This window comes from Electrophorus electricus, chromosome 14, assembly GCF_013358815.1.
Source record: "Electrophorus electricus isolate fEleEle1 chromosome 14, fEleEle1.pri, whole genome shotgun sequence".
Classification (NCBI taxonomy): Eukaryota; Metazoa; Chordata; class Actinopteri; order Gymnotiformes; family Gymnotidae; genus Electrophorus; species Electrophorus electricus.
This window is the reverse complement of record NC_049548.1, coordinates 21209221-21235516: the sequence shown is the minus strand read 5'-3', so window position 1 is coordinate 21235516 and position 26296 is coordinate 21209221. Positions and strand designations below refer to the sequence as shown.

Genomic DNA, 26296 nt, shown 5'->3' with positions numbered 1-26296 from the left:
GTCTTCATAAAGTCAATCCCTATCAGCGACTTCAACCTCAACAATAAATACGTAAATAAATAGTTCAGAGACTACTAGTAGTACAATTTAGCTTTATTTGAGTGTGGAGCGTTTTTGGGATGTTTTGAAAGGTGCTTAAAAGTACAATTTGAAGTAAAATGTTTTAATGCTGTAAAGCTAAACATAATTTAAACTATGTCTTCCTTTCTCAAACTCTCACATTGTGGAATTCATATTTCACTCATTAGCCTAGATGATGAGAGACTCCATTAAGCACAAAAAACAAGTAATATCAATCAAATTTTATTTTCAATTTTAGGGATTTTTAAACATATTTTCTGATCCAGTTCTGATGACTAGAAAGTTTGACGTCAGGATTTAAGGTCATATTTGTCATTCCACTGTCCTGCCCTCACTGCGGTTGCTGCATGGAAGTCTCTGTTCTGGGTTTTCTAGAAGCGCTTCTTCTTTAATGCAGCTCGTGCGTAACAGTGCACCTACAAACTCACTGTTGTGTAACATTTCTGTGTTAGTACTCTTTACTAATTTAATTTGGTTTTGACCTTTTTCCAACCATTGTGGGTTTTAATATACATTTTCCTGCATTGCATGTGCCCAACTGTCACTTCTCTGCTGCCTTGACCTACAATTCTTCACCATCAATTCTCTCTGGACATGCAGTCTGCCGCCTCTCATTCATAATAGCTGTTTACATGAATCACTTGGTTTCATTTTAGAAATTTGTTTCTAGATGGGATCACGTTAAATCTGAATTCCTTGACACCTACACAAACGGTAACTACCTGCAACTTTATGTAATATATATAATTAAAAATAACGATGTTGAGTAAGTGAAGTGTGCAGTTGTAAGAGATGTAGTGAAATGCAGGATGTTTAGAATAGATGTCCTTCATCAGCTACGCAAAGAAAGGACTTCTTCACACTTGGACTTTGCACTTGCACAGCTGATGGACTTCTCGCCAAAACATCTCTGGAAACAGGGTGTGTGTGTATGTGTGTGTCTGTGTTTATTATATATATCAAACTATATATTAAACTTTATATATATATATATATATATATATATATATATATATATATATATATATATATATATACACACACACACACTTTGTGCACAATTATTAGGCACGAGAGTATTTTGACCTTATCACTTTTATGCATATTTTCCAACTCCAAGGTGTATAAACTTGAATGCCTATTGGATTTAAGCATATCAGGTGATGTGTATTTGTGTACTGAAGGAGGGTGCGGCCTAAGGAGATCAACACCCTATATCAAGGTGTGCAGAATTATTAGGCAGCTTCTTTTCCTCAGGCAAAATGGGCCAAAAAAGAACTTTAACTGACTTTGCAAAGTCAACAATTGTAAAGTCTTTCAGGGGGATTTTAAATTTGCTAAGACATTGGGAACCATCAAACATTTTGTTGCAAATAGTCAACAGGGTTGCAAAAAACACATTGAGAAAAAAAGATGCAAATTAACTGCCAAAGACTTTTCAAAGAAACTGTTGCGTGCCGAGAGGAATTATGAAGTAGGAGACGGAACTGACAATACTTACAATACTTTTTATTGTTTATCAAACTTCCCTTTTTGTGCTCACTTATTTATTAAAATTCTGTTCCCGTTCTAATCACTTGCATCTCTCGTGTTCGTTAAAATGTCACACTAACACATGCTGTAAATGTAATGTAAAATATTAATCCTTTTCTAATCATTTTTGTAGCTAGTTTTGTGGACCTTGCTAAAATCCCCAAAATTGTAAAAAGTCACTGTAGTACACGAATTCCTCTGGTGAAACCAAACAGCTACTCTCTGAGAGTGTGTGGCCAGGAGGACACAGTCTATGCAGGGAACGAAGATGAGTTGGAAGCCTGGAAAGATTTCTACCTGCCAGAGAGAATGGAAATGGAGGTAATTGGTGCAGTTGATGACTTCCCATGTGAGGCGTTTGGCCTGCACCTGGTCCTCTTGCTGTGTGAAGATGGCAACATATATGCCTACGAAGACGTAGTTCTGCACCTTGTGGCCAGAAGCTTAAAGGAACTGTTTAGTAGTGGCATGACCTTTCCTGGAATAGAAACCTTCCAACTCGGGGAATGTTTTGAATATGTGAGTCTTTAAATTTTTTCCATTAATTGCTAAAAAGCGGTTAGTAAATGTTCTAGACCAGTTTGATGGTTTCCCTTTTTAATTCAGATCTGTTACAACTTGTCAGTTTAATTATAAGCTTAGGAGTGTTTGGCAGGGGAAATTGTCCTAGACTCTGGGCCCTCCAACACTAGTGGTGGACAATATTTTCCCAGCTTAACACACCTACTGATTAGTAATAAGTATCAATACTAAGCTTAGTATGAAAACAGTGAATTGAAACGATCAAACTAGTCTAGACCCTTGACTAACCTGTCTTCCTTCTTAGACAGAAGAAGAATACAATAAAATAATGGAATCCAGTGAAGTTAAGGAAGTGAAAGAAGAGCACAGGAAGTTCCGTGAATCCTTGGATCTTGAGCTGCTTCAGGCTCTAAGGGACTTCAAAGAACAAATGAAGGTACTTTTAGTTACATAGGACTATCATAGAATTAGTTAAGAGGCCCAGTGTTTGTCCATGGTTTTAATCCTCCACACTTCACCCCATTGCTCAGAAAGTTTGTTTTTGAACCTTTTTCTGATTTATGTTTTTTGTTTGTTTTATGTAGGCGGAATTGAGCACTGCATCTGAAGTCCAAACAGAGGAAGAGAGAATACGACCCAAGAATACTTTAATGTGCTGTGATGTTGTCCATCAAAACCCTATGCCTGTTGTTCCTTAGAAACAGCAAACTATACCAACCCCGGTCACCATACCAACCCATCATCAGGTTTTTTTTGTTTTTTGTTTTTTGGGTTCTTTTTCATGCTTTTCAATAGGCAATATACTGTGAAATGTGCCTCAGTTTAATTTGCAACCAGATAGTCAGTAACATTTCATCAGCCAAGTGTTTAGACAGTGAAATTATAAAAATTCTACTTCAGCTCACCCCAGGCCTCATAAGATAATGACAGCAACCCTTTTCTCAGTAAAGTCCAGGTCAGTAGAGTTCAGAGCTGAGAACTTGGAAGATTGCTTCAGTGAATGGTTAGGAGTGAGTTAAGGTTTGGGAGATGTTTTCAAACAGGAAGGCTAAGTGCTAGTTAAGATTTTAATGGGCATGCACAGGCTTGCATTCATATACCCCCCCCCCCCCCCCCCAACCTCTCTCTTTCTCTGCATGCTCTTTTTTTATAATCCAAATATTAGTGAGTTGGCAGGGTTTCCAATCACAAGGCAATGAGGGAATATATCAGTGCTTAACTGCTTCCTTCAGGGCTGGAGATCTGATCTAACATGCTTTCAGACAATATGAAAGTGCTGGGTAGTCTCACTTAGTGACCTTAACAAGGATCAACATTTAAAACCAATACTTTTTTTTATTTTATTTTTTTACAAAACTCTTATGGAAAGTTGAATACATTTGTTGTTTTGTTTTCAAATTTTGCAACATTTATTTCTGGTAATACTCCAGTTTTGAACTGTTCTTTTTCCAACTGGTCTGTTTTCAACCTGTTTTCAACCTGACTCACCACCTTTCAGTTTGTAACTGCTGGAGTATTTTAGATAACATAGTCCCTCTCAAGTTTATTCCTGTGAAAACACAGAACTTTAACCATGGCTTACTGCCACAACTCGTGCTGCCAGGCATGACTGCACAAAAGCAGAACGGAAGTGGAGAAATAAAGATTAAAGGTATCTCGTGTGTTAGTCAGGGAGAGCAGGTTCAATACCACAGTAGAGTAAAGGCTGAAAAAGTCTCAAACCACAAATTCTTTTTTAATACTATTGCCACCACTTTAAATCCACAAAATGTCATTAGCCCAGATGCATGTTATCTCCTGTGGAAACTTGCAAACCTTTTTTTTTTTTTTTTTTTTTTTTTTTTTTTTTTTTTTATAGGAATAATACATTTCAGGCCAAGCATCTTTCCAGTGACCCAGCAACAGTAGTGACCTGCTCTATGGTCTTCCATCCATTTGAGCCTTCCACCTTTTTACACTTAAAGGAAGTGGTAGTTCAGCTGAAAATGAGTGCTTGTCCCTCTGATTTTTCACAGCAGTTCTTCCTGGAACATAAGGTGTTGGCAATCTTTTATTTAACCAACAGACAAAAATCTGGGAGTTGTATTCAATAATGATTTCTTAGATTTGATGAGCAAATTAACGCAGTAGTGAAATCCCATTATCTTCAGTTAAGACTTTTATTCAATGTTGAACCTTTTTTTTTTTTTAATCTTCTTCCTATTTTGAAAAAAATAATTCATACCTCTGTAACCACTGTAAGGATTTATTATTAGTGTATAAATCAGGGATCAGCGCCGGCTTTATTTAGTGGAACTGCAGAATTTGCCATCTGTTAGTTTAGCATGTGGTCAACATTTATTTTTTTTAAGAAACTTGTGCTTCATAAATAAACATTGGCATTGACATCTGAACACATGTATCTAGTATTGTAAGAATTTTTTTCTGTTCATAAACACCTGTATAAACCTACTGCGTTTATTGCAAAACATAATTAACAGTTAATCATTAGTTAGGAAATGTTAACTAGCTTGTCTTGGCAAGTTGTTAAGCTAAAAATGTCATGACTCTACATACAATCCATTGACAGTCAATATGCGGTCCGCAGACAAATCCACAATATGTCCATTAGCTAAGTAATATTAGACAAAGTGAAGGTTTTCTGCAGCTGTAAAACAAATGTAAAGTTGTATTTGAATAGTACAGGTGCTGCGTATATTTGCAGGCTGTGTCCGCGTACAACAGCCCTGTGAAATGCAGAGAACTCGGGTGATCAGAATCACCCAAGTGGGTAGTTTGGCTTTGGCACAGTACTGCCCCTAGTGGTCAGGAAGAACAATGCACTTGGTTATTAATGAGGAAATGTGAGCCAATGTAAACTTGTTAGACGGGAAACGGCTTAGTACTCACACCTTGTAGTAGATAGAAGATTAATAATAATAGAACATTAGAATTACAATCTACACTATTTCTCTAATACAAGGTGAAGTCTTCTGGGACACTTTGAGGACAGTACCAGTAGAATTTACAAGGATTGAACTGCTGTACTGCAAAATATGACCTATATCACATTTCAGCAGCTTGCAGACAAGCCTGACAATATACATGAAGTTGGTTTGTGCTTCTGTTTAAATGGAAGCTGCTTAAACCTATTGTTAGTAAAGTTTTATTTGTATTGGTTATATTGACGCTCTCCATATGTTGGAAGCACTTTAATAAACAATACAAATGTATGAAGGTAGGCACTCCACGATGGGCGCTGTTCTTCAGATGAATAAGCTATTGCAGTCTCATGCTCGGGGTTAAACTCGTGAGTACAAGTATAAACTCTTATACTCCTGTTTCAAATCAAGTCATCCAAACACGGGAGGACCAGGAGTGGTCATTGTTGCTGTAATGAGCACCTTGAGGACGAAGGGTGTCATCGAGAATGAAAGCTCATAGAAACCATCTTGTAAACGGTTCCAAGTTTGTTGTAGTATCTGCATTAATTGTGTCATTTGTTTACATCATAATGCCACAGGTGATCTGTTTTTCATTATTTTAATTCCATTTTCTCTCTCTCTTTCTCTGTGTGAATGTATATGTATGCATGTGGTCATTCAGTGGTTTTGGATGATCAACTTTGACTAGATTTTGAGGTGGCAGAACACACACCTGTCAGTCTGTCTCAAAGATTTCCTTTGATTTCTCTATTCCATTTTTGCCTGCTAAGGATGATTTACCTTCAACAGGGTACAGTACGAAGATTAATTATGCACTACCAAAAGATTCTCAGGAATTTTATACTGTACATGTTAATTTCTATTTAATGTACACATCTGTACGTTTCAGGTTGACATATGACTGCTGCTCTGTCTCAATGAGTCTTTTAAAGGCCACTGAATGATGTTCTTCCCAAAATCTCTCTCTCTCTCGCTCCACCACTCTCTCCAGGACTTTAAGATGACCCTGAATGTTTGGCACCATGGCCACTGACATGGCCTGAACACTCTTTTCAGTTTCATGTGCTGGTATTTTATCTGCAATTTCCTGAAATGGCTACATTTTCATTTGCATTTCCTTACGTGCGCTTCTAAAGAAATGTAATAATTCTACAACCATTAAATCATTTAGGCTAATAATATTTAATAATATGTTTAACCATTTTAGGTTTCACTTTCTTGCATTTAACTTTTGAATTTACTATTTGACATTCACTATATCTCTAGTTTGGAACCATTGAAATCCCTTTTTTTGGTGGGAGAGGTTTTGTCTATGTGGACTGTGGTAGTTGAAGGGAAATGGAAGAGACGTCTTTGCGTTGTTGAGAATCGCCTTAAGTCGTCTTTTTAGCTTTTAACCTACTTGAAAGAAACGGCAGAAAACGCAGGCTGGGGCAGGACGGGCAGAGAACATGAAGCCTCTGAATCAGGAGGCAGCTCTACAGACACACAGGAGACTGGTGAAAGGGCAGTAGCAGTCTTGAGGCACAGGAGAGCTTCAAGGAGCGACCACTGGGACAGGCCACAGGGGCTCGTGGAGTGGCTTCTTCCACTCCAGGAATAGGAACTGGCGGGTCCGGAGATGCGGCGGTGGGTCCAGAGGCAGGAACTACAGTCCGGAAGGCCACAGGAACAGACCTGGTAACAGAACGGGTGGCGTCTCTCCTGCCAGGAACCGGATCAGGATCAGACTGGGTGGCTTGCGGGATAGCCACAGGCACCGGTGGGGTGACCCTGGAAGAACACAGACACAGAACCCTCTAGGTGGCTCATGCCATGCTCACGCAAGCGATAGGGAGCTCGCAGTTGCGCTTCAGTGCACACCAAGTGCCTAGCCATGGGTGATCCGTGCATTCACTCCGCCTACTCACGTCTTGCGCTGCAGGCCGCTCCTTCTTGCAGCGTTGGTCAAGATGGGTAGACTCTCGGCGCTTACCTGGGATCTTGTCATCGAAATACACGGGAACCTGCTTTTTCCGGGAACGACGAGAAGCCTGTGTACCTGCAGCACCAGGGAATTTACAGCCGGAGTTTCATCCCAGCAGAACCACAACCAACCAGAGTGTCACTCTCTTGCTGCGTCCTTGTGGGGCTGTTCATTCTGTAACGGTGAGCAGTAAGGAGGTGGACACGTGCGGAGAAGAGCGAGATTTGTTATGGGCAAATCCAAAATCAGAGTCCTTAGGGCAGTCCAGGGTCATAGAGCCTATACGGAACGTACGAGGATGCATTATCAAACGAACCAAACACACGAAGGCAAACGGGAAGCAGGATATAACATAGGCTGGGAAACACAAAGGCTAGGATAACAAATCAGGCTAACAAACGAAGGCTTGGAAACAGATGGGCTTTTAAACATCCAGACATTAAACCAAACACAAAAGCAACCATCAAATAATCATAAACGCACAGAGTCAAAGAAATACAACCATTCAAATAAACAATGAACAGCCAAGACACAGGGCACACGACAGGGTTTAAATGCATGAAGTAAACGAGGGACAGGTGTGGAAAGTCAAACGAGGGGTAGAGAAAATGAAACTGGCATGAAACTAGAATACACAAGACAGGGAAAACATGGAACATGGAAGCTGGGAGGGACTGATCGTGACAAATATATCATATTGCCCCAGAACTGGGGATGTCTTGATCTGCTGTCAAATGCTCTACCAGTTCAGCCCTTATTGATTCGTGAGCTTGATCAACTTTAGAAAATGGAATGTAATCTCTTTACTAGGACGTTATTGGAGTTTTTCCTAAATTTATATTAGAAATGTTGCATTCTAAGAGCAAAATGTTGCCATGTGTATTTATCAAGCAGACAAAGAGTTTCTCAAGTTTGCCTTTAAGGAGTATCCAGAACTGAAGTGGTGACCTCTTGACCTCTGGTCAAATGGAATGTTGAATTAGAACATCCACACTCAGATGTTCTTTCACTGATCTAATGCCCTGTTAATAGCATGATCATGATTTGTGATAAACTGGTACCAACCTAAAGCCTTACATTTCTTTAGGGGAGATTTATGTACAAATTGAAATAATTTGGGGAGCGTTTCCACATTTAACTACAGGAGCTATGGGGCGTTACACTATAATAGTTTGTGTTATGACAATGAGGTATGAAACTATGCAAGAATTGTTGGTGTTCACTGCAACACTCTACTGGTGTATGGGAATGTAACTGAGCCCCTTGATCATCTCTTTTGTGGGCTTAGGTTGTGGTATACGATGATCTACCTGGAGCACCTCATATAGCGGCCTTGCTATGCGTGAAAAGTCCTGCACATATGCTTAGGTCAGAAAACCCAGCAAACTCCTGACATCCCCTACTATTCATGCGGTTTTCTCTTTCAGTGCATGACCAAGATCTTTCAGATCTACACTCATTCCACCGACAGACACCAATGGACCAACTTGCCTAATCTCTTCACAGAACAATTCACAATTTCTCTTCATTGTGGTACTGCAGGGCTTGGATTACATAGCGTGGAATTTCAACTTCTCAAAGGACTTGAAGAAGCAGAGGACATTGTTCAGGTCAGGTTTACAGCTAACATGATTCATATCTAAAGAAACATAATAGCATTTTCCCCACAGAAATTACTAATTTATTGGCATCTTTTAAATGATTAATTTTTTTAAGGATTCAACATTTTTAAATACATTTTATGAAATGGTTACTTACTTCAGTCTTGAGCAAAATCCAAATTTCCTTCGTATTTTATATTGCCTTTGTTGCCTTTCAACGTTCAACAACACAATCCCATGCAAATGCCAGAACTCTTGGTTCAAACTTTGTGCACCTCATCCCTAACCTGAGCATGCACAGGGCAGTCCCAGAGCATTTGCAATTTACAAATCTGACTGACTTAATTTTTCTCAACACAAATTGACAGGTTTTGCTTATAGGTTTGTAAACATTTAGTATGAACTATACATTTAGCAATAGATTAATTGTGATTTCAATCAAGTTCATCACCAACTTAGTATTTAAAGTATAAACAACCATTTCTTAAGTTTGATTATTTACAGTTTATCCCTCTGGTTGTCAGGCCGGTCTCCTCCACCAACCTGAGCACTGTGTCCTATGACTGAGTGTCTTCATCCCAGACCTTGATAGATGGTATAGAGGGAAACATCCTGAACAGTTTTGGAGTTATAACAAATATCTCTGCTTACCTGCTTCAATTGAGGGAAGATGAGTCCATTCATGTGGTACAGTTCTGCTGAAGAATTTCTTGTTTATTTTGCTTTGCACACATTCATTCCTGAAACAATTCTGTGATGGCCTTCACACAAATTCATCTCTGATGGTTATTTCATCCATATTTATTAGCATATCCTTAATGAAAACATTATCTCGGGAACTGTCTGTGCTAGCATATGGTGTGTTGATGATGACTGTGCTGTGGGTTCACTTACATTGAGGCTCACTAAACTCAGGTCTTTGAGTTATTGTAGCTTCTTGCCCTGCGCATTGTGGATTATGTGAAGCTGGTATATGTTTTTGGTGTCTATACTGAGGTTTGTGTTGTCATACAGTGTACACAGTAATGGCAGATGATAGGTGAGATCTAGCATATTTAAGTGTTGTATTACCTGCTGTCTTAGTTGCAGTAGTGGCAGTGACTGGTGTCTTGTACCTGTGCCACATTGCTTTGGATGAGACCTGAACTGTGATTTCCAATAACACTATGTAATGGTCATTTAACATTAACAAATGACTCATACCCTCATCTTCAGAGTTCAACAAAGTGTCAGACTTCATATAGCCCAGGACATAGTGTATACATCCTTCATCATTAGACTCCAGAGAGTCAACACCTTGACTATCAGCTGCGATGTCTTTTGCCAGCTGGTAGGCCTCAGTGTCTAAAAGCTTGAACAATGTCTTCTTGATACTCCAGATGAATTTGTTGTGTGCAGTTGACATGATGTGCTCATTTGTTGAGGCAGTGGTTTGATTCCTTTTGGCAGAATGAAGACCCCCTTCGAAAAGGGTCTGCCCTCTACAAACACTCAACGGCTGTCTTCCTGTCACGTTACCCACCTTGGTTGTGGTTCTGGTATCACGGCATCCATTTCCCTGTATGATTCCAGTGGAAATAGATCCTGGACAAGCCTCCATAATTTGTTACAGGTCCAAAGAAAGGAACCACAGCACCAAAGATGAAATCCTACAAAACACAGGTAAAGTGAAGTAGCAGTGAGGACCTCAGGTTTACCTTCCAAATTACATCTATTGATTCACGTCTAATAAACACTAGAACTACATCTGTGTGTATAATTCCATTATTCATTTCAAGTGTCTTGAAAGGTTTAAATGTCCATTACAACCATATTCTTAAACTGCTCCATAAAATACATTCATATCATATCAAATGTACAATTTGTAAATCAAAATAGGATTACAATGCATGTGATCACCTGTGCAAAGGTACTTTAAGGCCACTATGGATATATTGCAACTCTAAAGGAACATTTCACTGTACTTACAGCAAGATATATTTAGCTGCCAGACCAGTCACTGGACCAAAACACTTGTACTGGGTTGAATTACACACAGAGAATTTTAAATTGCTTTCTCATTGTAAAAACACTTCACTTCTTACAGAGTTAACTAACATCCCTATGCATACAAACAATGCTAACTATTTATCAAATCCATTATGGTAAATCTATAACTTATTTATGCTCAAAATCATCAATTATATAACTTTCATAAAAGATCAATGTGTGTTAGAACCCACAATAAATTCACTTAAATCTCTTATCATTCAGATAACAATGACCCATTTGACTGCAAAGCAACAGACAATTCAATAACAGTTTTCCATTAATGCTTAATTTCAGCAGTGAAGACACGGAGCTTCCGTTTATCTTCCAAAATTGCATTTGGAGGGTGAGCAGAAATCTACCCTGAAGGAAACTTGTATACAACTGCACCAAAATGGAATTCTGACTAGGTGCTGCTGTGTTCTACTCTCCTTCCTTATGGTCCATATTACAGAATAACATCTCCTATTTAACTATTGCCTGAATTGTTGTGGTTAATTACTATAATGCATATTGCTAAAAATGCACATTTGACACAAATTGAAATAACAAACATTATTTGCATTGTGTGCATCTCAGTGCTAGGGTCTTTGGTTCGGGTCCCTACCTGAATAGAGTTTCTATGTTCTCCCCATGTATGTGTGGGTTTCCTACCACAGTCCAAAAACATGGAGGTTAGGTAAAATTAACTACCCAAGCAATTATCCTGGTATGATTGTGAATGTGAATGACTGTGTGTCTGCATGCCCACTGGTGGATGGTACTCTGTCTTGGGTGTTGTCATCTCTCCCAGTGGTGGATGGTGCTCTCTCCTGGGTGTTGTCATCTCTCCCAGTGGTGGATGGTGCTCTCTCCTGGGTGTTGTCATCTCTCCCAGTGGTGGATGGTGCTCTCTCCTGGGTGTTGTCATCTCTCCCAGTGGTGGATGGTGCTCTCTCCTGGGTGTTGTCCTCTCTCCAATTCCTGTGCCCGATTCAGTCCCCCAGGGAACTGTGGCTTCTTGTTGTGAGTGTGCAACTGCTTCTCACTGGTATGCTGACTGGATGTAAAAGCTGTGTGGTGATTGTAACGTGTCCTTCGGTTTTGAGAAAGGTGCTATAGAAGTGTAACTTCATTCTTACTTAATGTGGAGTGAATGGAGTTTGTCTCACACCATGAAGCTGAAATTCCATTAGGGTCAAGGAAAAATAAATTTATTTTTAAAAATTACATTTAGTCTAAACTATGTTTGTAAATTAATCTGCCTGTCATACTAATTTCCTGATAAATCACTCTATTAATAGAGAAACACTATGGTCAAATTTAGGTATGTTTACATTTTGGAGTGTTTCACAAATAAATTAGGTTGAGTAGAAACACACAGTCATACGGTCACAAATGATTTTAAGTGACTGAAAACACTGCATATATGCACTATTACATAACAGGAATTTCAGATTTTAAAACTAGGTCAATTTTGAAAGTGGAATGAATAAGAAATATATTTCAGTTTATTTCACAAAAATCTGACAAAACTTTGTCTTTGAATGTTACACTTGGTGAAGCTTAGTCAGGGAAAAGGGCCTTTTGGGTCTATCCTGAAACTGAAACTTGATGAAATCAACATGAAATCTTTTATTATAACTTCATTTAATGTCAGAATTAATGTGGCACTTAGTGGTCACTAGGTGGCCCTGTTCTAACAATAAAAGATCTTGTTTTCAGGTTGGTGCTAAAGCTCTAGAAATATGTGTTTGCAAATATGCATTTGTGTGTGTGTGCGTGTGTGTGTGTGTGTGTTGTTCCCTTCTGAATATGGAAGTGAATGTAACCGAAGAGCCACTGCAGGAAACGTATTTGAAACTTGAAATACCCATTTTTAGAGCCCAAATATACTGAACCCTGTTGTGAGACTTCAGCTTATGGTTGTGTTGGAACAACATACTCAACATACAGGATTTTTTAAAAAAAGACAAAAAAAGAAGAAACACAACTTAAGGGACCTCGTGCTTTAGAACTAATTCTTGTCTGAATATACACTTGTTGTTCCACTTTGCCAGAAAAGCTAGGGCGTGGTATCCTTATGTTGTACAGCTAAAGCATTATACAAAGTTAAGAAACACCACTGGATCATGTTTCCTTAGAGCTAGAAGAAAGGAATTGGACATCAGGTAAAACAAAACATTGATTCTCTTAATCATAGCTGGTTCTATGTGAAAATTTTCAGGTTATGTCTTTGGATTGTAAGTCCAGTTAGTTTACCTTACTAATCAAGGTACAATATTTACAATATAATTTACAACACTTTAAAGAATTGTTTGCTTCTCAGCACATACCTTTTCATCTGGTCACAATTTCTCAGGGATGTTTACACATACTATATTATAATATATTGGATAAAATTATCATCATGAACTTGTTGTGAGAAGTAAAGAAATGACACAAACCGTGTTTTATAGTTGCCATGTTGTTTGTCTACACCTGGGTCAGGCTGTTTGCAAAACCTTGTTTCAATATTCAGATATATATTTATCTGCCAGAAAATTCCATGAGCCAAACAAACATAAAATGCCCCAAATATATTGCGTTAATGTCTAAGACATGTTGTAAACTTATCTTAGCGCCTTCTCCCCACACTAAAGGACATATTTAGCTTAATATCATTTTTTACTTCAGTGTTTCTTTCCATCCTTTTTCCTTCTAATTTCTAATATTTTTCTATTCATGATTTCATAGACTCGATTCTTATCAGTGACTTCAACCTTGCAATAAATATGTAAATAAATAGTGACTCTACTAGTAGTACATTTAGCTTTGAGAGTGGAGCATTTTGGGGGATTTTTGAATGGTGTTTCAAAGTAAAATTTGAAGTAAAATGTTTTAATGCTGTAAAGCTAAACATAATCTAAACTATGTCTTCCTTCCTCAAGCTTTCTCAAACTCTGACATTGTGGAATTCATATTTCACTCATTAGCCAGGATCAGCAATAGTCCAGTACACACAGACACCGAGGTAAGATCAATCCAATTTTATTTTCAACTTAGAGATTTTTTAAATATATTTTCTGATACAGTTCTGATGACTAGAATGTTTGACGTCAGGATTTAAGGTCATATTTGTCCATTCCACTGTACTGCCCTCACTGCGGTTGCTGCATGGCTGTCTCTATTCTGGGTTTTCTAGAAGCACTTCTTCTTTAATGTCACTTGCCTGCTGCCTTGACCACTGAGTTGAACACTACTACAGGTCATTTTTTATATCCCCAAGCGTCTGATTCTGCTTGGCCCTTCACACTAAGATGGGAAGTAGATAATAAAATACCTGACTGTACTGGTTAATCAATACGAAATTTTACTGGAAGCCATTGTAAAGTAGCTTTGGTCCAAATATTTATATAGTGGAGGCGTTCTTATAAGCAATATAAAGTACAAAATTGTAGTACTATTTAGACACTATAGACTATAAAATGTTCTTATACTCATGGAAATTCAATAAAGTTGTGTTTAGTATATGAATCTGGTCTTGTCATGATGCACACGAAAAGGCCTTTCATAAGAGAAAGGTCAAATTGTTGTCCTTCAAGAATATGTTTATATTTATGTTTCATAATAAGAGTACGAAGGGTTGAAGAATGATTGTGGTTCTTTTATAAAACATGGAAGATTATTCCAGTCTTTGGGCAGCAACATAAAAAGTCCTGAGAGTGTGGAACATCTAGGGGAAGTCGACTAGAAGATCGTACAGCTTGAGAGATGGAATGAAACAGAGGAGGTCAGAGATATAGCTTGGGGCTAAGCAATGCAAAACGAATAATAACACTTTAGATAATCATGATCCATTATTTCCTTAAACAAAGACATCAACTCAAGATTCAGATTAATTAAGTTTCATAACAGTCTTTGAATATCAAAGTAATTATGAATTCATAAATATGTGAGGATGTAATGTCTGTGTTATAAATAAATAAACCCTCAAAACATTAATATCATGATTGTAAACATGAAGTCTTGTCCACAATCCCTTTGCTTTTAGGTTAAGTAAATTATCAGTAACTTGGGAACAAATTAAAAAAGGATAAATGAAAATATGTATTGATATGAGATATTTCTTTCTATGTGTGGATATATGTAAAATTCATGTATCATCCTTCCAGTGGGTGGTCATAACATTTTCCTCACACTCAGTCCTTCTACCAGAGGCCTGGACGTTTAATGATGTGGTACAAGACATAGGATTGTGCTTTTCCGGACTGAGATCCATGTTGTAACTCCTGGGATCTCTTGGAACCACTCTTCCAGGGAGGTCACATGCTGAAATATTCCTGTCAGCACTGGGACAACCTTGGTGTTAACCCTCCACATCCTCTCTATTTCGTCTTTCAGGCCCTGGTATTTTTCCAACTTCTCTTTTTTGTTCCTTTGCATGTTTCTAACCAATTCCAATTTTACAAATTTTCCCCACCACATTTGGGGATGTGGTCAAAGTCAGCTTCACTGTCGTTTCTTTTCATCACTGGTGTGTTGAGAGAGGATAGGATAATTTTCTCCAGGACATGGTGCTACATTTAACATACAACAGTAGCAGATAACAGTGCAAATACACAATAAATACAGGCAGAGCACCCAAATACTACAATAAACTCGTCTCTATAATATTAGAATAAACTATACACTAGAAGTATAAACTAGATATTAAGTGGGGGGTGCTTACATCAGCTCTTGATCCACATCAGCAAGGTGATATAATGCACTGATGTTTGCACATATGCTTGCACTATTACTAGTACCCTGAATGACTTCTTAGTACATTGTCAAACTAATAGTATTTTTAGTAGCATAATGAAGTGACTGTGCATGTAAAGTGAGTGAAATATAGTGATTCTCGGGTTATGTAAAGTGGCTGGGTGCATACAGTATAGTGCAACAATAAAAAGAAGAACTTGTCTGTAACTTTGAAAAACAGGAGAGTGCTGGAGGTTTTATTTTCTCTATGTGACAGGACACTGGAACAATAGCAAGAGAACTGTGCTTCAGTCCAGAGTCGAGAGGAGAAGGTGAAGTCTGGGAAGTACCCTGGGCATAAGCAAGATGCCTGGCTTAGAAGGGAAATAGTCCAGATCAAGAACAAACATGCAGATAAGTCACTTGGTATGCATATACTTCTTAAGTAATTAAGTATGTTTTAATATTTATATACTGTAGGCTGAATCATACTTCAAGGGAAACAAAACTTAAATGTGTGTTGCTTAATTTTTAACTGCGTGGTGACTCAGGTCTTCAGTGGTGAAATATTTTCTTGCTTTTCCTTGTTGAGCAATGTCAACTGGAAATAAACAAATTTCAATGTTTTTTGGCCAGAACATTTGCTACCTAATAGGTTTATTCTCTATATATTTGTGTAAGATTATGAAAGGATACTATAATGATTTGTTTGCCATGATAGGAGCAAAGGCAGAAAAACACTGGCACCATGAACAGGAGAGTAAAATATATTTGATTGTACAAGGATGTTATTAACCAAAAAAGTGAATGCTAGCATTCTCAGTAATGTTCAATTTACTGGCATCTTGAACATCCACTGGCTTTAAATCAGTTATTTAATTCTGCTCAGTTCCTTTTGGTGGGTCAGTGGTTTTGCACTATCAATTTAAAATTGCTGAATATTCTTATTGTTCAGGAGTAAAAAGGCAGGGCTTTGACATGGTCTTAACATTCAACAAGACATCTTTTAAAACTATGTCTTAAATGTCTCAAAGATGCATAAAGAAACTGAATGTTATGAAGATTTTATACTCTTGCTCAGAATAAATCAGTCTAATTTAATCTTGTTTCCTTCTTTAGGACACCTAAAAAGAAATGTGGAGTATATAAAGCAAATAAAAAGACCTTAACAACATGTGGCATGTTGCTAATCAACAAGGTTATAACAATCTGGAGAAAAAAACTTAATCCTGAGGAAAGAGTCAAACTCACTGTATGCATATATGAGGGGGGAAAGAGTTGCATTACTCTTAAGAAGGCATGTGTGCTAAAGAGTACCTGAGGCTTCGTGTGAATATGCTTTTATGTCGTTCTGTCCTTTCCAAATACTCACGTGTCATAAGAACATAAGAGTGCACATGGGTATGTTTTACTGAGGTGTGATGGGAGTTTTGCCTTCACTGCCTTCCTTGTTTTTCTGGTTTTAACTGGGTGGGGATGTTTTCTCTTTGTTACTGGACAGTACTTGCCTGAACTTGTGTTAGCAACGTGTCCAAACACCTACCGTGTCCTGAAACTACAAAGATAAAGACAGAAATCATTTATATGACATTAATATTTGCAAATAATGTTAAAATTTGCTTTGATTTACTCTTTAATTTAGAAGTAATCTTCTGTTGCTAAGTATTTACAATGAAATTTTCTTTATACATTTTCTTTACACCTTAGTGACATTCACTATCATAAGAATTTTTATTTATGTTTAGAAACATTCCTAAACATGACCTGAAGAGAACACTTCATACCATTTTGATGAAATCCATAATCATTTTTGTCATATACTGTAGAGGGGATATTAGATATGTGCATGTGAGCCATTATAAGGAGAAAATGATTATCATATAATCAGTTATATTTCTAAGTGACATTATTATTATTATTATTATTATTATTATTATTATTATTATTATTATTATTATCAGCAATAATATAATATGATTCAGAAAACTCACCTGTATTCTAAAGAGGCTTATTACACTTAACATATAAACTGTATTATTATGTATAGAGCATTGATCCAGCAGTGCCCCCTTCTGGTGAAGATTGGAATAATCATGGAAGTTCTGAAGAGATAACGAATCCTTAAACTACACAGGAGCATGTTTTTATGTTTTATGTTTAAATAAAATGTTATGTTTTACATAACTTTGCTTATATAAGGAAAGATTTGCATAGTATTCAGACTTTTCTATTCATAATTTGTCCTTTTTATGATGTTGACAATTTTCCTGTACTATGATGTCACATGTCACAGTCTACTATGATGTCACATGTCACAGGTGTGAGGAGAAAGGCCTGACTTAAACTTAAGCTAAAGATGCTGTTACAGTGTCAAGTTACAGTTAAACATTACCTTCATGAGACAGAAATATCTTCATGTAAACATGCATTGTATATACTTATAATAAAACCATATATAAAAAGGTGTCTCATTACCAAGGTGCCACACAAGAAACATCTCATGATTGGTAAAAATTCTGTGAGCCTTTGCAACCTTATTGTTGCAAAACATACTGATGGCATTGGTTACAGAAGAACATCTAAACTACTGAAGGTTCCAGTGAGCACTGTTGGGGCCATAATCTGGAAGTGGAAAGAACACAATTTCACCATAAACTGGCCACGACCAGGTGCTCTCCACAAGATTCCAGACAAATGACTGAAAAGGATTATCAGAGGAGTTGTCCAAGAACCAAGGATCACCTGTGGAGAGCTACAGAAAGACCTGGAATCAGCAGGTACAATTCTTTCAAAGAAAACAATAAGTAATACACTCAACCTCCATGGCCTGTATGCACATTCACCATGCAAGACTCCATTGCTGAAGAAAAAGCATGTTGATGCGCGTTTAAAATTTGCTCAACAACATTTAGACAAGCCTGTGAAATACTGGGAGAATATAGTCTGGTCAGATGAGACCAAAATTGAACTCTTTGGATGCCATAATACACACCATGTTTGGATGTCAAAAGTCACTGTAAACATATGCTGCCATCTACTAGGATGATGAAGATGAAACGAGGGTGGACATTTCAGCAAGACAATGATCCCAAACACACAGCCAAGGAAACTCTCAATTGGTTTCAGAGAAAGAAAATAAAGCTGCTAGAATGGCCCAGCCAATCACCTGACCTGAATCCAACTGAACATCTATGGAAGGAACTAAAGCTCAGAGTTCATAGAAGGAGCCCACGGAACCTTCAGGATTTGAAGAGTGTTTGTGTGGAAGAATGGGCCAAAATCACACCTGAGCAATGCATGTGACTAGTCTTTCCATACAGGAGGCGTCTTGAAGCTGTCATCACCAACAATGGCTTTTGTACGAAGTATTAAATACATTTCAGTAACCATGTTCAATACCTGTGTCAATCCCTGTGTCATTTCTCATTATTACACATAACTTAATTTATGGACATCTATGATTTGATTTCTTTGTATGTGTGGACTGGATGGGTTGTTACCGACATCTGGTGAGAATGTCATGTCAACAGCACCTTTAGAAATATATTTACTTAGAAAATTGGTGACGTGTTCAATACTTATTTCACCCGCTGTATATATATTATGTATTAAATTACCATATTTTTTCCATTTGACAATTTCACAGAGCATTCAGATCAGCAAGCCCGATGAACATAGCAGTTCCTCTATTTCTACTGTTGTCCATGTATATGGAGAGACTGCTTACATTTATAAGATCTGACAAACAGCCCGTAGCTTCAGTTGGTTTGTGCTGTATTGTTTGCAGAAGATTCTGGCAGAGCAGCAACAATCACAAGATGCCTGGGAGAGATGATTGTCAAAGACCTCCAGCCTCTGTCCATAGAGGAAGAGGTGGGTTTCCAGGGATTAGACAGGACCCTTGATCCCAGATATAAAGTCCCTATCAGAAGAACAATGACTGAGACTCATTTATTGTCTGTGTATAATGAGTGCAAATGTAAAGTCAGGACAACTCTGCAAAATACACAAAGTGTTGTGCTTGCTGGTAAGTGTCTGGTTCAGTCATAAATGTTGGCTTGATATGAGCCCATTCATATGCCAATGAAAGGCTGCTGTATCTTAAACATCCTTTGCAGAAATGTTTTGCATGACACATTAGGACACAGAGAAAATGCTTTGCTTAGTTTTACAGAAATATGTGACCATTTATTCGAAACTTATAGTCAATAAAGCTGTGCATTATTTTTCGTTCCTGATAGGTGGCCTGAACATACGACCCATCAGGGGCAGAAATGCCTGCTCTGGTAGTGTGGGGAGCTACCGTAATGGCCAGTGTGAAACAGTGTGTGATGATCACTGGGACATGAAGGATGCAGAGGTGTTGTGCAGACAGCTGGGATGTGGCCGAGCTCTCAGGGAAGTGGTCCGATATTTCTGGATGATGATGGTTGTTCTGGAAGTGAAGGCTCCCTTACACAGTGCTCTCATCTTGGATCACACAACTGTAATCAGGGTGAAGATTTTGGTGTAACATGTTCAGGTATGGAGAAACCTTTATAGGTTAGAAAAAAAAAATACAACATGCAGTGATACTTGAAATAATCCAGCGATACTGAAGGATACTGCATCACTGCCACATATATCTGACCACACTGCACTTGAAAAAGTAGATTTGCATTTCCTGAAGAACATGTACAGTGCTTGCAAAGGCATTACTAATGGTTTCTGTGGTGTTCTACACTTATAGCATTTAGCTGACAGCAACTTCATCCAAAGCAAACTACTATTCTGATTGAACACAGCTTGAGCAATCGGGGGCCAGCACTGGTAACTAGGCAGTGGTGGGGCTTGAACTAGCAATCTTCTGATTACTAGTCATGTATCTTAACCATCACTGTGTTCTAAGTAGTTTCTAGGTAGTTACTATGCTGTTACTAGGTGGTTGCTAACCAATTGCTGTGGTTTCCCTGGTTGTTGCTAGGGTGTTGCTAAATGGTTTCTGTGTGCTGGCTGTGGATGACACCATGTAGTTTTAACACTGTTCATCTGGAAATATGCTAAGTAAAAGCAACATAGTAAATGTTTTTAAATGCTCACAATAACATGGCATGTTTGATCTAGTAAACAAAGGAAAAGCAAAATGTTATTACACTTTCTGCTTAATTGTCAAACCTTTTCATTTATGAGAACATTTGAAGAAAATGATTACGAAAAACTTTAAATGTAACTTGGCCTTTGATAATAGAGCAGGAAAATCACTGGCATATTTATCTAAAATCTAGCTGCTCTCTTGTCAGTAATCCCCCCTCTGGCTACCAGAGGTGCTCCTCTCCAGAGTACTAACCCAGTTGCCATAGCTACCTCCAATGAACTCACCTGTCCCCAGATCCCACTACCTGAGCCTCCCTACTTAAAATCTCCAGTTCTTTCATTTTGTGAATTACTGCCAGTGTTACTGTGTTTTTTACCTGCTGTTGTATTTTTGTGCCTTGGACTGTGCTCGTGTGTTTTGACTTTGCCTCATGTGTTTGCGCCTTTTCCCTCTGCATTTATTCTGGTTTTGAGTCTGTTTTTGCCTTTGGACCTTGATTTTTGGCCGCACCCTGTTTTGTGCTTCCTTCATTAAAACCCCTTACCTGCATATGGATCCTTCTCACCACCCTGATCCTCATTTATTACATGAATATAAGCTGCTTGCTTTCATTTTAGTAGCTTTGTTTGATTTACTAAGAACATGAGCTGTGGTATGTTCAAACCTCGCCTGTCATGGTACGGCCCCTCCTCCCAAATGTCTCCCTGTGTGTGTCTGTGTGTGTGTGTGTGTGTGTGTGTGTGTGTGTGTGTGTGTGTGTGTGTGTGTGTGTGTGTGTGTGTGCGTGCGTGTGTGTGTGTTCGTCCGTATGGCCGTGCCCCCCCTGTGTTTCACACCTGCTTCTCGTTGTGTATCATTAGTATGCGCGTACATGAGTCTCGTGTTTGAGTGCGAATGTTGTCAGTGTTTTGTCATTGTGGTGTGTATTAATAAACATTTGTTCTGTGTTCTGCAACTCGTCCCCGCATCCAGCTCTGCCTCCTCAGCGTTACTTCGCCTCACGTTAATTTATGGCTTTTTCTACTATTTGTTTAGCATTGTGACTCTAGTGTTGTCACCCAATACATGTCGGCAATCTTACTAATACAAGTTCCTCACTGCCTATTACACTTGTCTAATGAGGTTGAGAATATAAAGAATTGAAATGGTCTTAGAATCATTAAGTCACACAGCTTATGTTTTGCTGTATACTAAAACATTTCTATTGATGATGAAGTATAATAGTTAGTGTAGTAAATGTTAGTGTAATACTTATTAGTGTATTAGTGTAACATACACATCCAGGTCTGACAATTGGTGCTAAGAGTTGTTTGTTGTCCACATTTTTCAAAAACATGGCACACATTCATCTGGTACATGCACACGTCTGCAACTGCTAGATGATTCTAGAAAGCATTGGATGATTCCAGAAAGCACAGTCTATGTCCAGTTTACTGAGTGCAGCCTCGGCTTTCCATGGCTGAATGTGCAATGCAAATAATGTTGCTGTTCAGGGATCTGAAACAGCCGAGGAAGAGTTAACGGTTATAAATGTCACAAAACCACTGATGAACAGTTAATGGTTATAAATGTGTTACGGAAAGCTTGGTGTGTGTGTGTGTGTGTGTGTTCCAGATCCACTGACAGGATTTCCAGCCTGATTGAGACTCCGGCCAACTGTGTCGGCTATTTAAAGGCCCCTCACAGAAGAGCAGAGAGAGAAGAGAGTGAAAGAAGACTGTGTTAGTTTGGAGTTGTTTTGCTGAATTGAAAATTTGTATGAAGTTTTGTGTATGACCTTGTTTTTCCCCATTTTTGGACTTCGTCTTTGGCTTCGCCCCTCCTGCTTCGGTAGCTGTGTATATATACATATATATCGATTGTTTAAATATTGTTTGTTTGGTGTTTTGGTGTTGGACACTGGTGGTAGGGAGTGACTGCCATTTTTGTTGGGTGTGGGTTTTGTCTGTTTTTGTATTATGGAGTTAGGAAAGTTTGTTGTAGGTTTCTTGTGTTGTTAGGATTAGTTAGTATGTAGTTTTATTTAGTGTGGGTTATGTTTGTTATTTTGGCTTGCGTGACTCCTGAAGCCACTTGCACCAGTATGATTGTTTGTTTGTTTGTTTGTTTGTTTGTTTGTTTATGAATCATAACCTCTGTAAAATACACTGAAAAACCTTCTGTTTGTGCTTATGTTTGTTTTGTTGCTGCTCACTTTGTCACAACCTCCGTTACATTAGACGTTCGTACTTTCTTTTCCTTGTTACAGCCTCACAGCCCAGACGGGGTCATAACAAATGTTATAAACCCAGTGATGAACAGTTAATGGTTATAAATATTATAAACCCACTGATGAACAGTTAATGGTTATAAATATTATAAACCCACTGATGAACAGTTAATAGGTATAAAATGTTATGAACCCACTGATGAACAATTAAAGGTTATAAAATGTTATCAATCCACTCTTGAAGAGTTATTGGTTATAAAATGGTATAAACCCACTGATGAACAGTTAATGGTTATAAATGTTATAAAAGCCACTGATGAACAGTTAGTTATAAAATGTAATAAGCCTGTTGATGCACAGTTAATGATTAAAAATGTTATAAACCCACTCATGAACAGTCAGTGCTTATAAATGTTACAGACCCAACGATGAACATTGAATGGTTCTAAAAGTTATAAACCCACAGTTGAACAGCTAATAATTTTAAAATGTTAAAAACACACTGATGAACTGTTAATAGATATAAAATGTTATGAACCCACTGATGAACATTTAATGGTTATAAATATTATAAACCCACTGTTGAACAGTTATTGGTTATAAAATGTTACAAACCCAATGATGAGCATTTAATGGTTATGAAATGTTATAAACCCACCAATGAACATTTAATGGTGCTAAAATGTTACAGACCCACTGCTGAACAGTTAATGGTTATCAATATTACTGTCAGGGTTGCTGCCAGGCTGAGGCCCACTCCGGCCATCAGAGGGAGACCTTGAGTCTGAGAAGTTTTAGTTTGGTTTTCCCCAGGGAATCGGGGATATCATTCTTCCCATGGCGTCCTTGGTTCTCCTTTTCCCATAGATGGAGGTAGTTTTATAGCTGTTGCAGTCTAGCGAGTACTTGTCCCCCTTGCAAGAAAGTGGCCAGGGTTCACGCCCCACATTTGGTTACTTACTTTTCTTGTTTTACCGGTTCTACAAACTAACTGTTTCACACCGAGTCTAGTCTTGTCAGAGTGTGGTTGCTCACCCAGTAAGCTGCTGGTGCCCTCACCTATCTGATCTGGGTTCAAGCCCATGTTACATAACCATTTACTGGAAATAAATGGATTCTGCTTTTAGACTGAAGTGTAAGGCGAGCACTGCCCTCCTCTCATCCGTTCATCTTCGCCCGTGGCTTACCCGAGATGCCGTCATACTCAGGACATCCACTCCACAGTGAAGTGTTTCCTAGGGTCAGCAGTGATCATCCACCCAGCAGCGCAAGCTCTAAGCTTGTCTAAACGAAATTTGGGCATCGCTGTTTTACATGTAATCGCTACTCACAGTTCATGACCTGAGAAAATGTGAATCGTACATGGTATTTGTTTAGGCTTTGAAATCAATGAACATGCACAGAAAATATAATACAGTAGTCACTTTTGTTTTCTATAAGCAACATTTATTTGCTGGGTTTTTATTAAAAACAGTCAGTAGGTACAAGAAATATACAGCATGAAAATATACAATATAATGACTTCATACAAATACTGTTAATAAAAAATTACTATATTTATACTACATACCATGTTGATGAAATCCATAATCATTTTTGTCATATACTGTAGAGGAGATATTAGATATGTGCATAAGTGACATTATTATGATTATTATTAACAACAGCAATAATATAATATGATTCAGAAAACTCACCTGTATTCTAAAAAGAGGTTTATTACACTTAACATATAATCTGAATAATTTTGTATATATCACTGATCCAGCAGTGCCCCTTCCGGTGAAGATTGGAATAGTCATGGAAGTTCTGAAGAGATAACGAATCATTAAATTACACAGGAGCACAGAACCAACAATGAGCAATGTGTCTCACTTTGGTTTTATTATGTTAATAATGTTAATGTATGTTTTGAATATATTTCAATGTATGGAATATTTGTCTGAGCACAGGGACATTGCATGAACTTCACCACATTGAATACCCCACATTTTAAATCATTAACTGTAACATGTGGCTCCAGAGGAAATGGCGTTGCATGGATTAAGAACATTCACTTTAATGTGGCAGGTAAACAAGCAAATTACATCATTTTATATTACAAATTACAAATTATGTTTCAAAAACAATACTTTTACTAATTATACTGAATTATTTTGTAATGTGGCCCATAAGATCCAGTTATGACACTGGATTAGTGCGTCTATTCACTTGCAGGTCATGCTGATATTGGGGCTAAAGGCTGCACTGCACCTTGTGTAATAAACATCAGGATCACCCTGTAATTTTGACAAAAATCCAGTTAAATGCACACTGCGCTTTGTATAATAATAATTTCTATCTATCTATCTATCTATCTATCTATCTATCTATCTATCTATCTATCTATCTATCTATCTATCTATCTATCTATTTTATGAAACCAGTTAAGTAGGGCTTTAAGGCCCATTTGGGATGATCATAGAAGACAAAGTTATTATCATTAATGTTAATGCCAACCTCAGTAAGTTGTTCTGCCAAATGTGCTTTTGTTACATTTCTGAGTCTCTCCAATTTTTCCTGTGTATGATTGCTGATCACCGCATTCTCTTCAATGACTCTGTTAATTCTAAGTAGTTTGCTCAAAGCCTCTGTCTCTGTACAGTTACCATAGGAATGATACACTCTATCCAGCTTTGCATCTTGCAGATTAAACAGGTTTTTACAGTTTTTACATGGCTGCTCTTCCCTATAAACATTTTTAATCCAGTCCCTTTTATATGCCTGACATTTTACAGACTCAGGGAATGTTATGCCATCACCGTTATCACCTTTATAAAATGACATGATGGCATGAGATACATAGTTATGCCATGTCTGAAGGCATGACAGGTCAATCAGAATTCTCTTAGCAGGTCCTTGCCTGCAGGAAAGAGACGCCCCAAAATATTTCTGTGTCTCAGGAGCTGAATAACACACACAGATTACTGTGGACTCTAATGTGTAGTACTGCTCAGTTTTACTGCCTGGTTTGTGAAGTGGGTTTGGAAAATTTAGTTTCCTCAGCAGAATCAGAAGTTCCTCTTTAATTCGGTCTTCTGTGCAATAGAGTATCTCCATCTGAAAAACAAATATGTAACAAAAAGTAGCTGTAGAAAGTAATACAAGAAGCGTATTACGGAGCATAGTAATAAACATTTAAAGGTTCTGTAATGTCAATATTCGTTCTTCTATTTAGAAAAGACAGCTCATATGTTTTGAAAAGTACTGGCACACTGTGGCCCACACTTAGCCAAACACCCACACAATCTCCATCGCCCAGCCAATCAGACGCTCCAACCAATCAATCACCAGCCAATCTACCAATCACACATAGCCAATCTCCATCGCCCAGCCAATCAGACGCTCTGCCTGGTCAATCACCAGCCCATCTACCAATCACATCCACATATACCCAATCAGATGCTCCAACCAATCTACCAAACACATCACTCATTTACTTCCATGTTCCCAATCACCCACTCATAATTCATCACATCCATCTGTTTCTTGCTGTAACTTCCCTAAATAAACCCACAGGTACCTCTAGTCAGTGCTTCACACTGGTCGGAGGTAACAGCCTCCAAACCTAAAGGTCTTTAAGACTGCTTTGTGATCTGTTCACCTTTCCCCTATGTT

General features: G+C 38.0%; 1 protein-coding gene and 1 long non-coding RNA gene across 3 annotated transcripts; both read left to right on the top strand.

Annotated features, from left to right (window-relative positions):
- Positions 1 to 1743: 1743 nt before the first annotated feature.
- LOC118242434 lies at positions 1744 to 3185 on the top strand (the record flags this gene model as incomplete). Its single annotated transcript, XM_035533746.1, has 3 exons — positions 1744 to 2133; positions 2441 to 2572; positions 2721 to 3185. Coding segments are annotated over 3 exons (636 nt in total), but the record flags the coding sequence as incomplete, so codon positions are not given.
- A 9305-nt stretch (positions 3186 to 12490) lies between these two features.
- LOC113567819 lies at positions 12491 to 22171 on the top strand. Of its 2 annotated transcripts, XR_004776849.1 has the most exons (6): positions 12491 to 12805; positions 13565 to 13647; positions 15634 to 15782; positions 19144 to 19229; positions 19598 to 19878; positions 22045 to 22171. It is a non-coding gene; the product is annotated as an uncharacterized LOC113567819 (long non-coding RNA). The 2 variants fall into 2 exon arrangements; XR_004776848.1 differs by lacking the exons at positions 19144 to 19229; positions 19598 to 19878; positions 22045 to 22171 and adding an exon at positions 16476 to 16511.
- The last annotated feature ends 4125 nt before the right edge of the window (positions 22172 to 26296 follow it).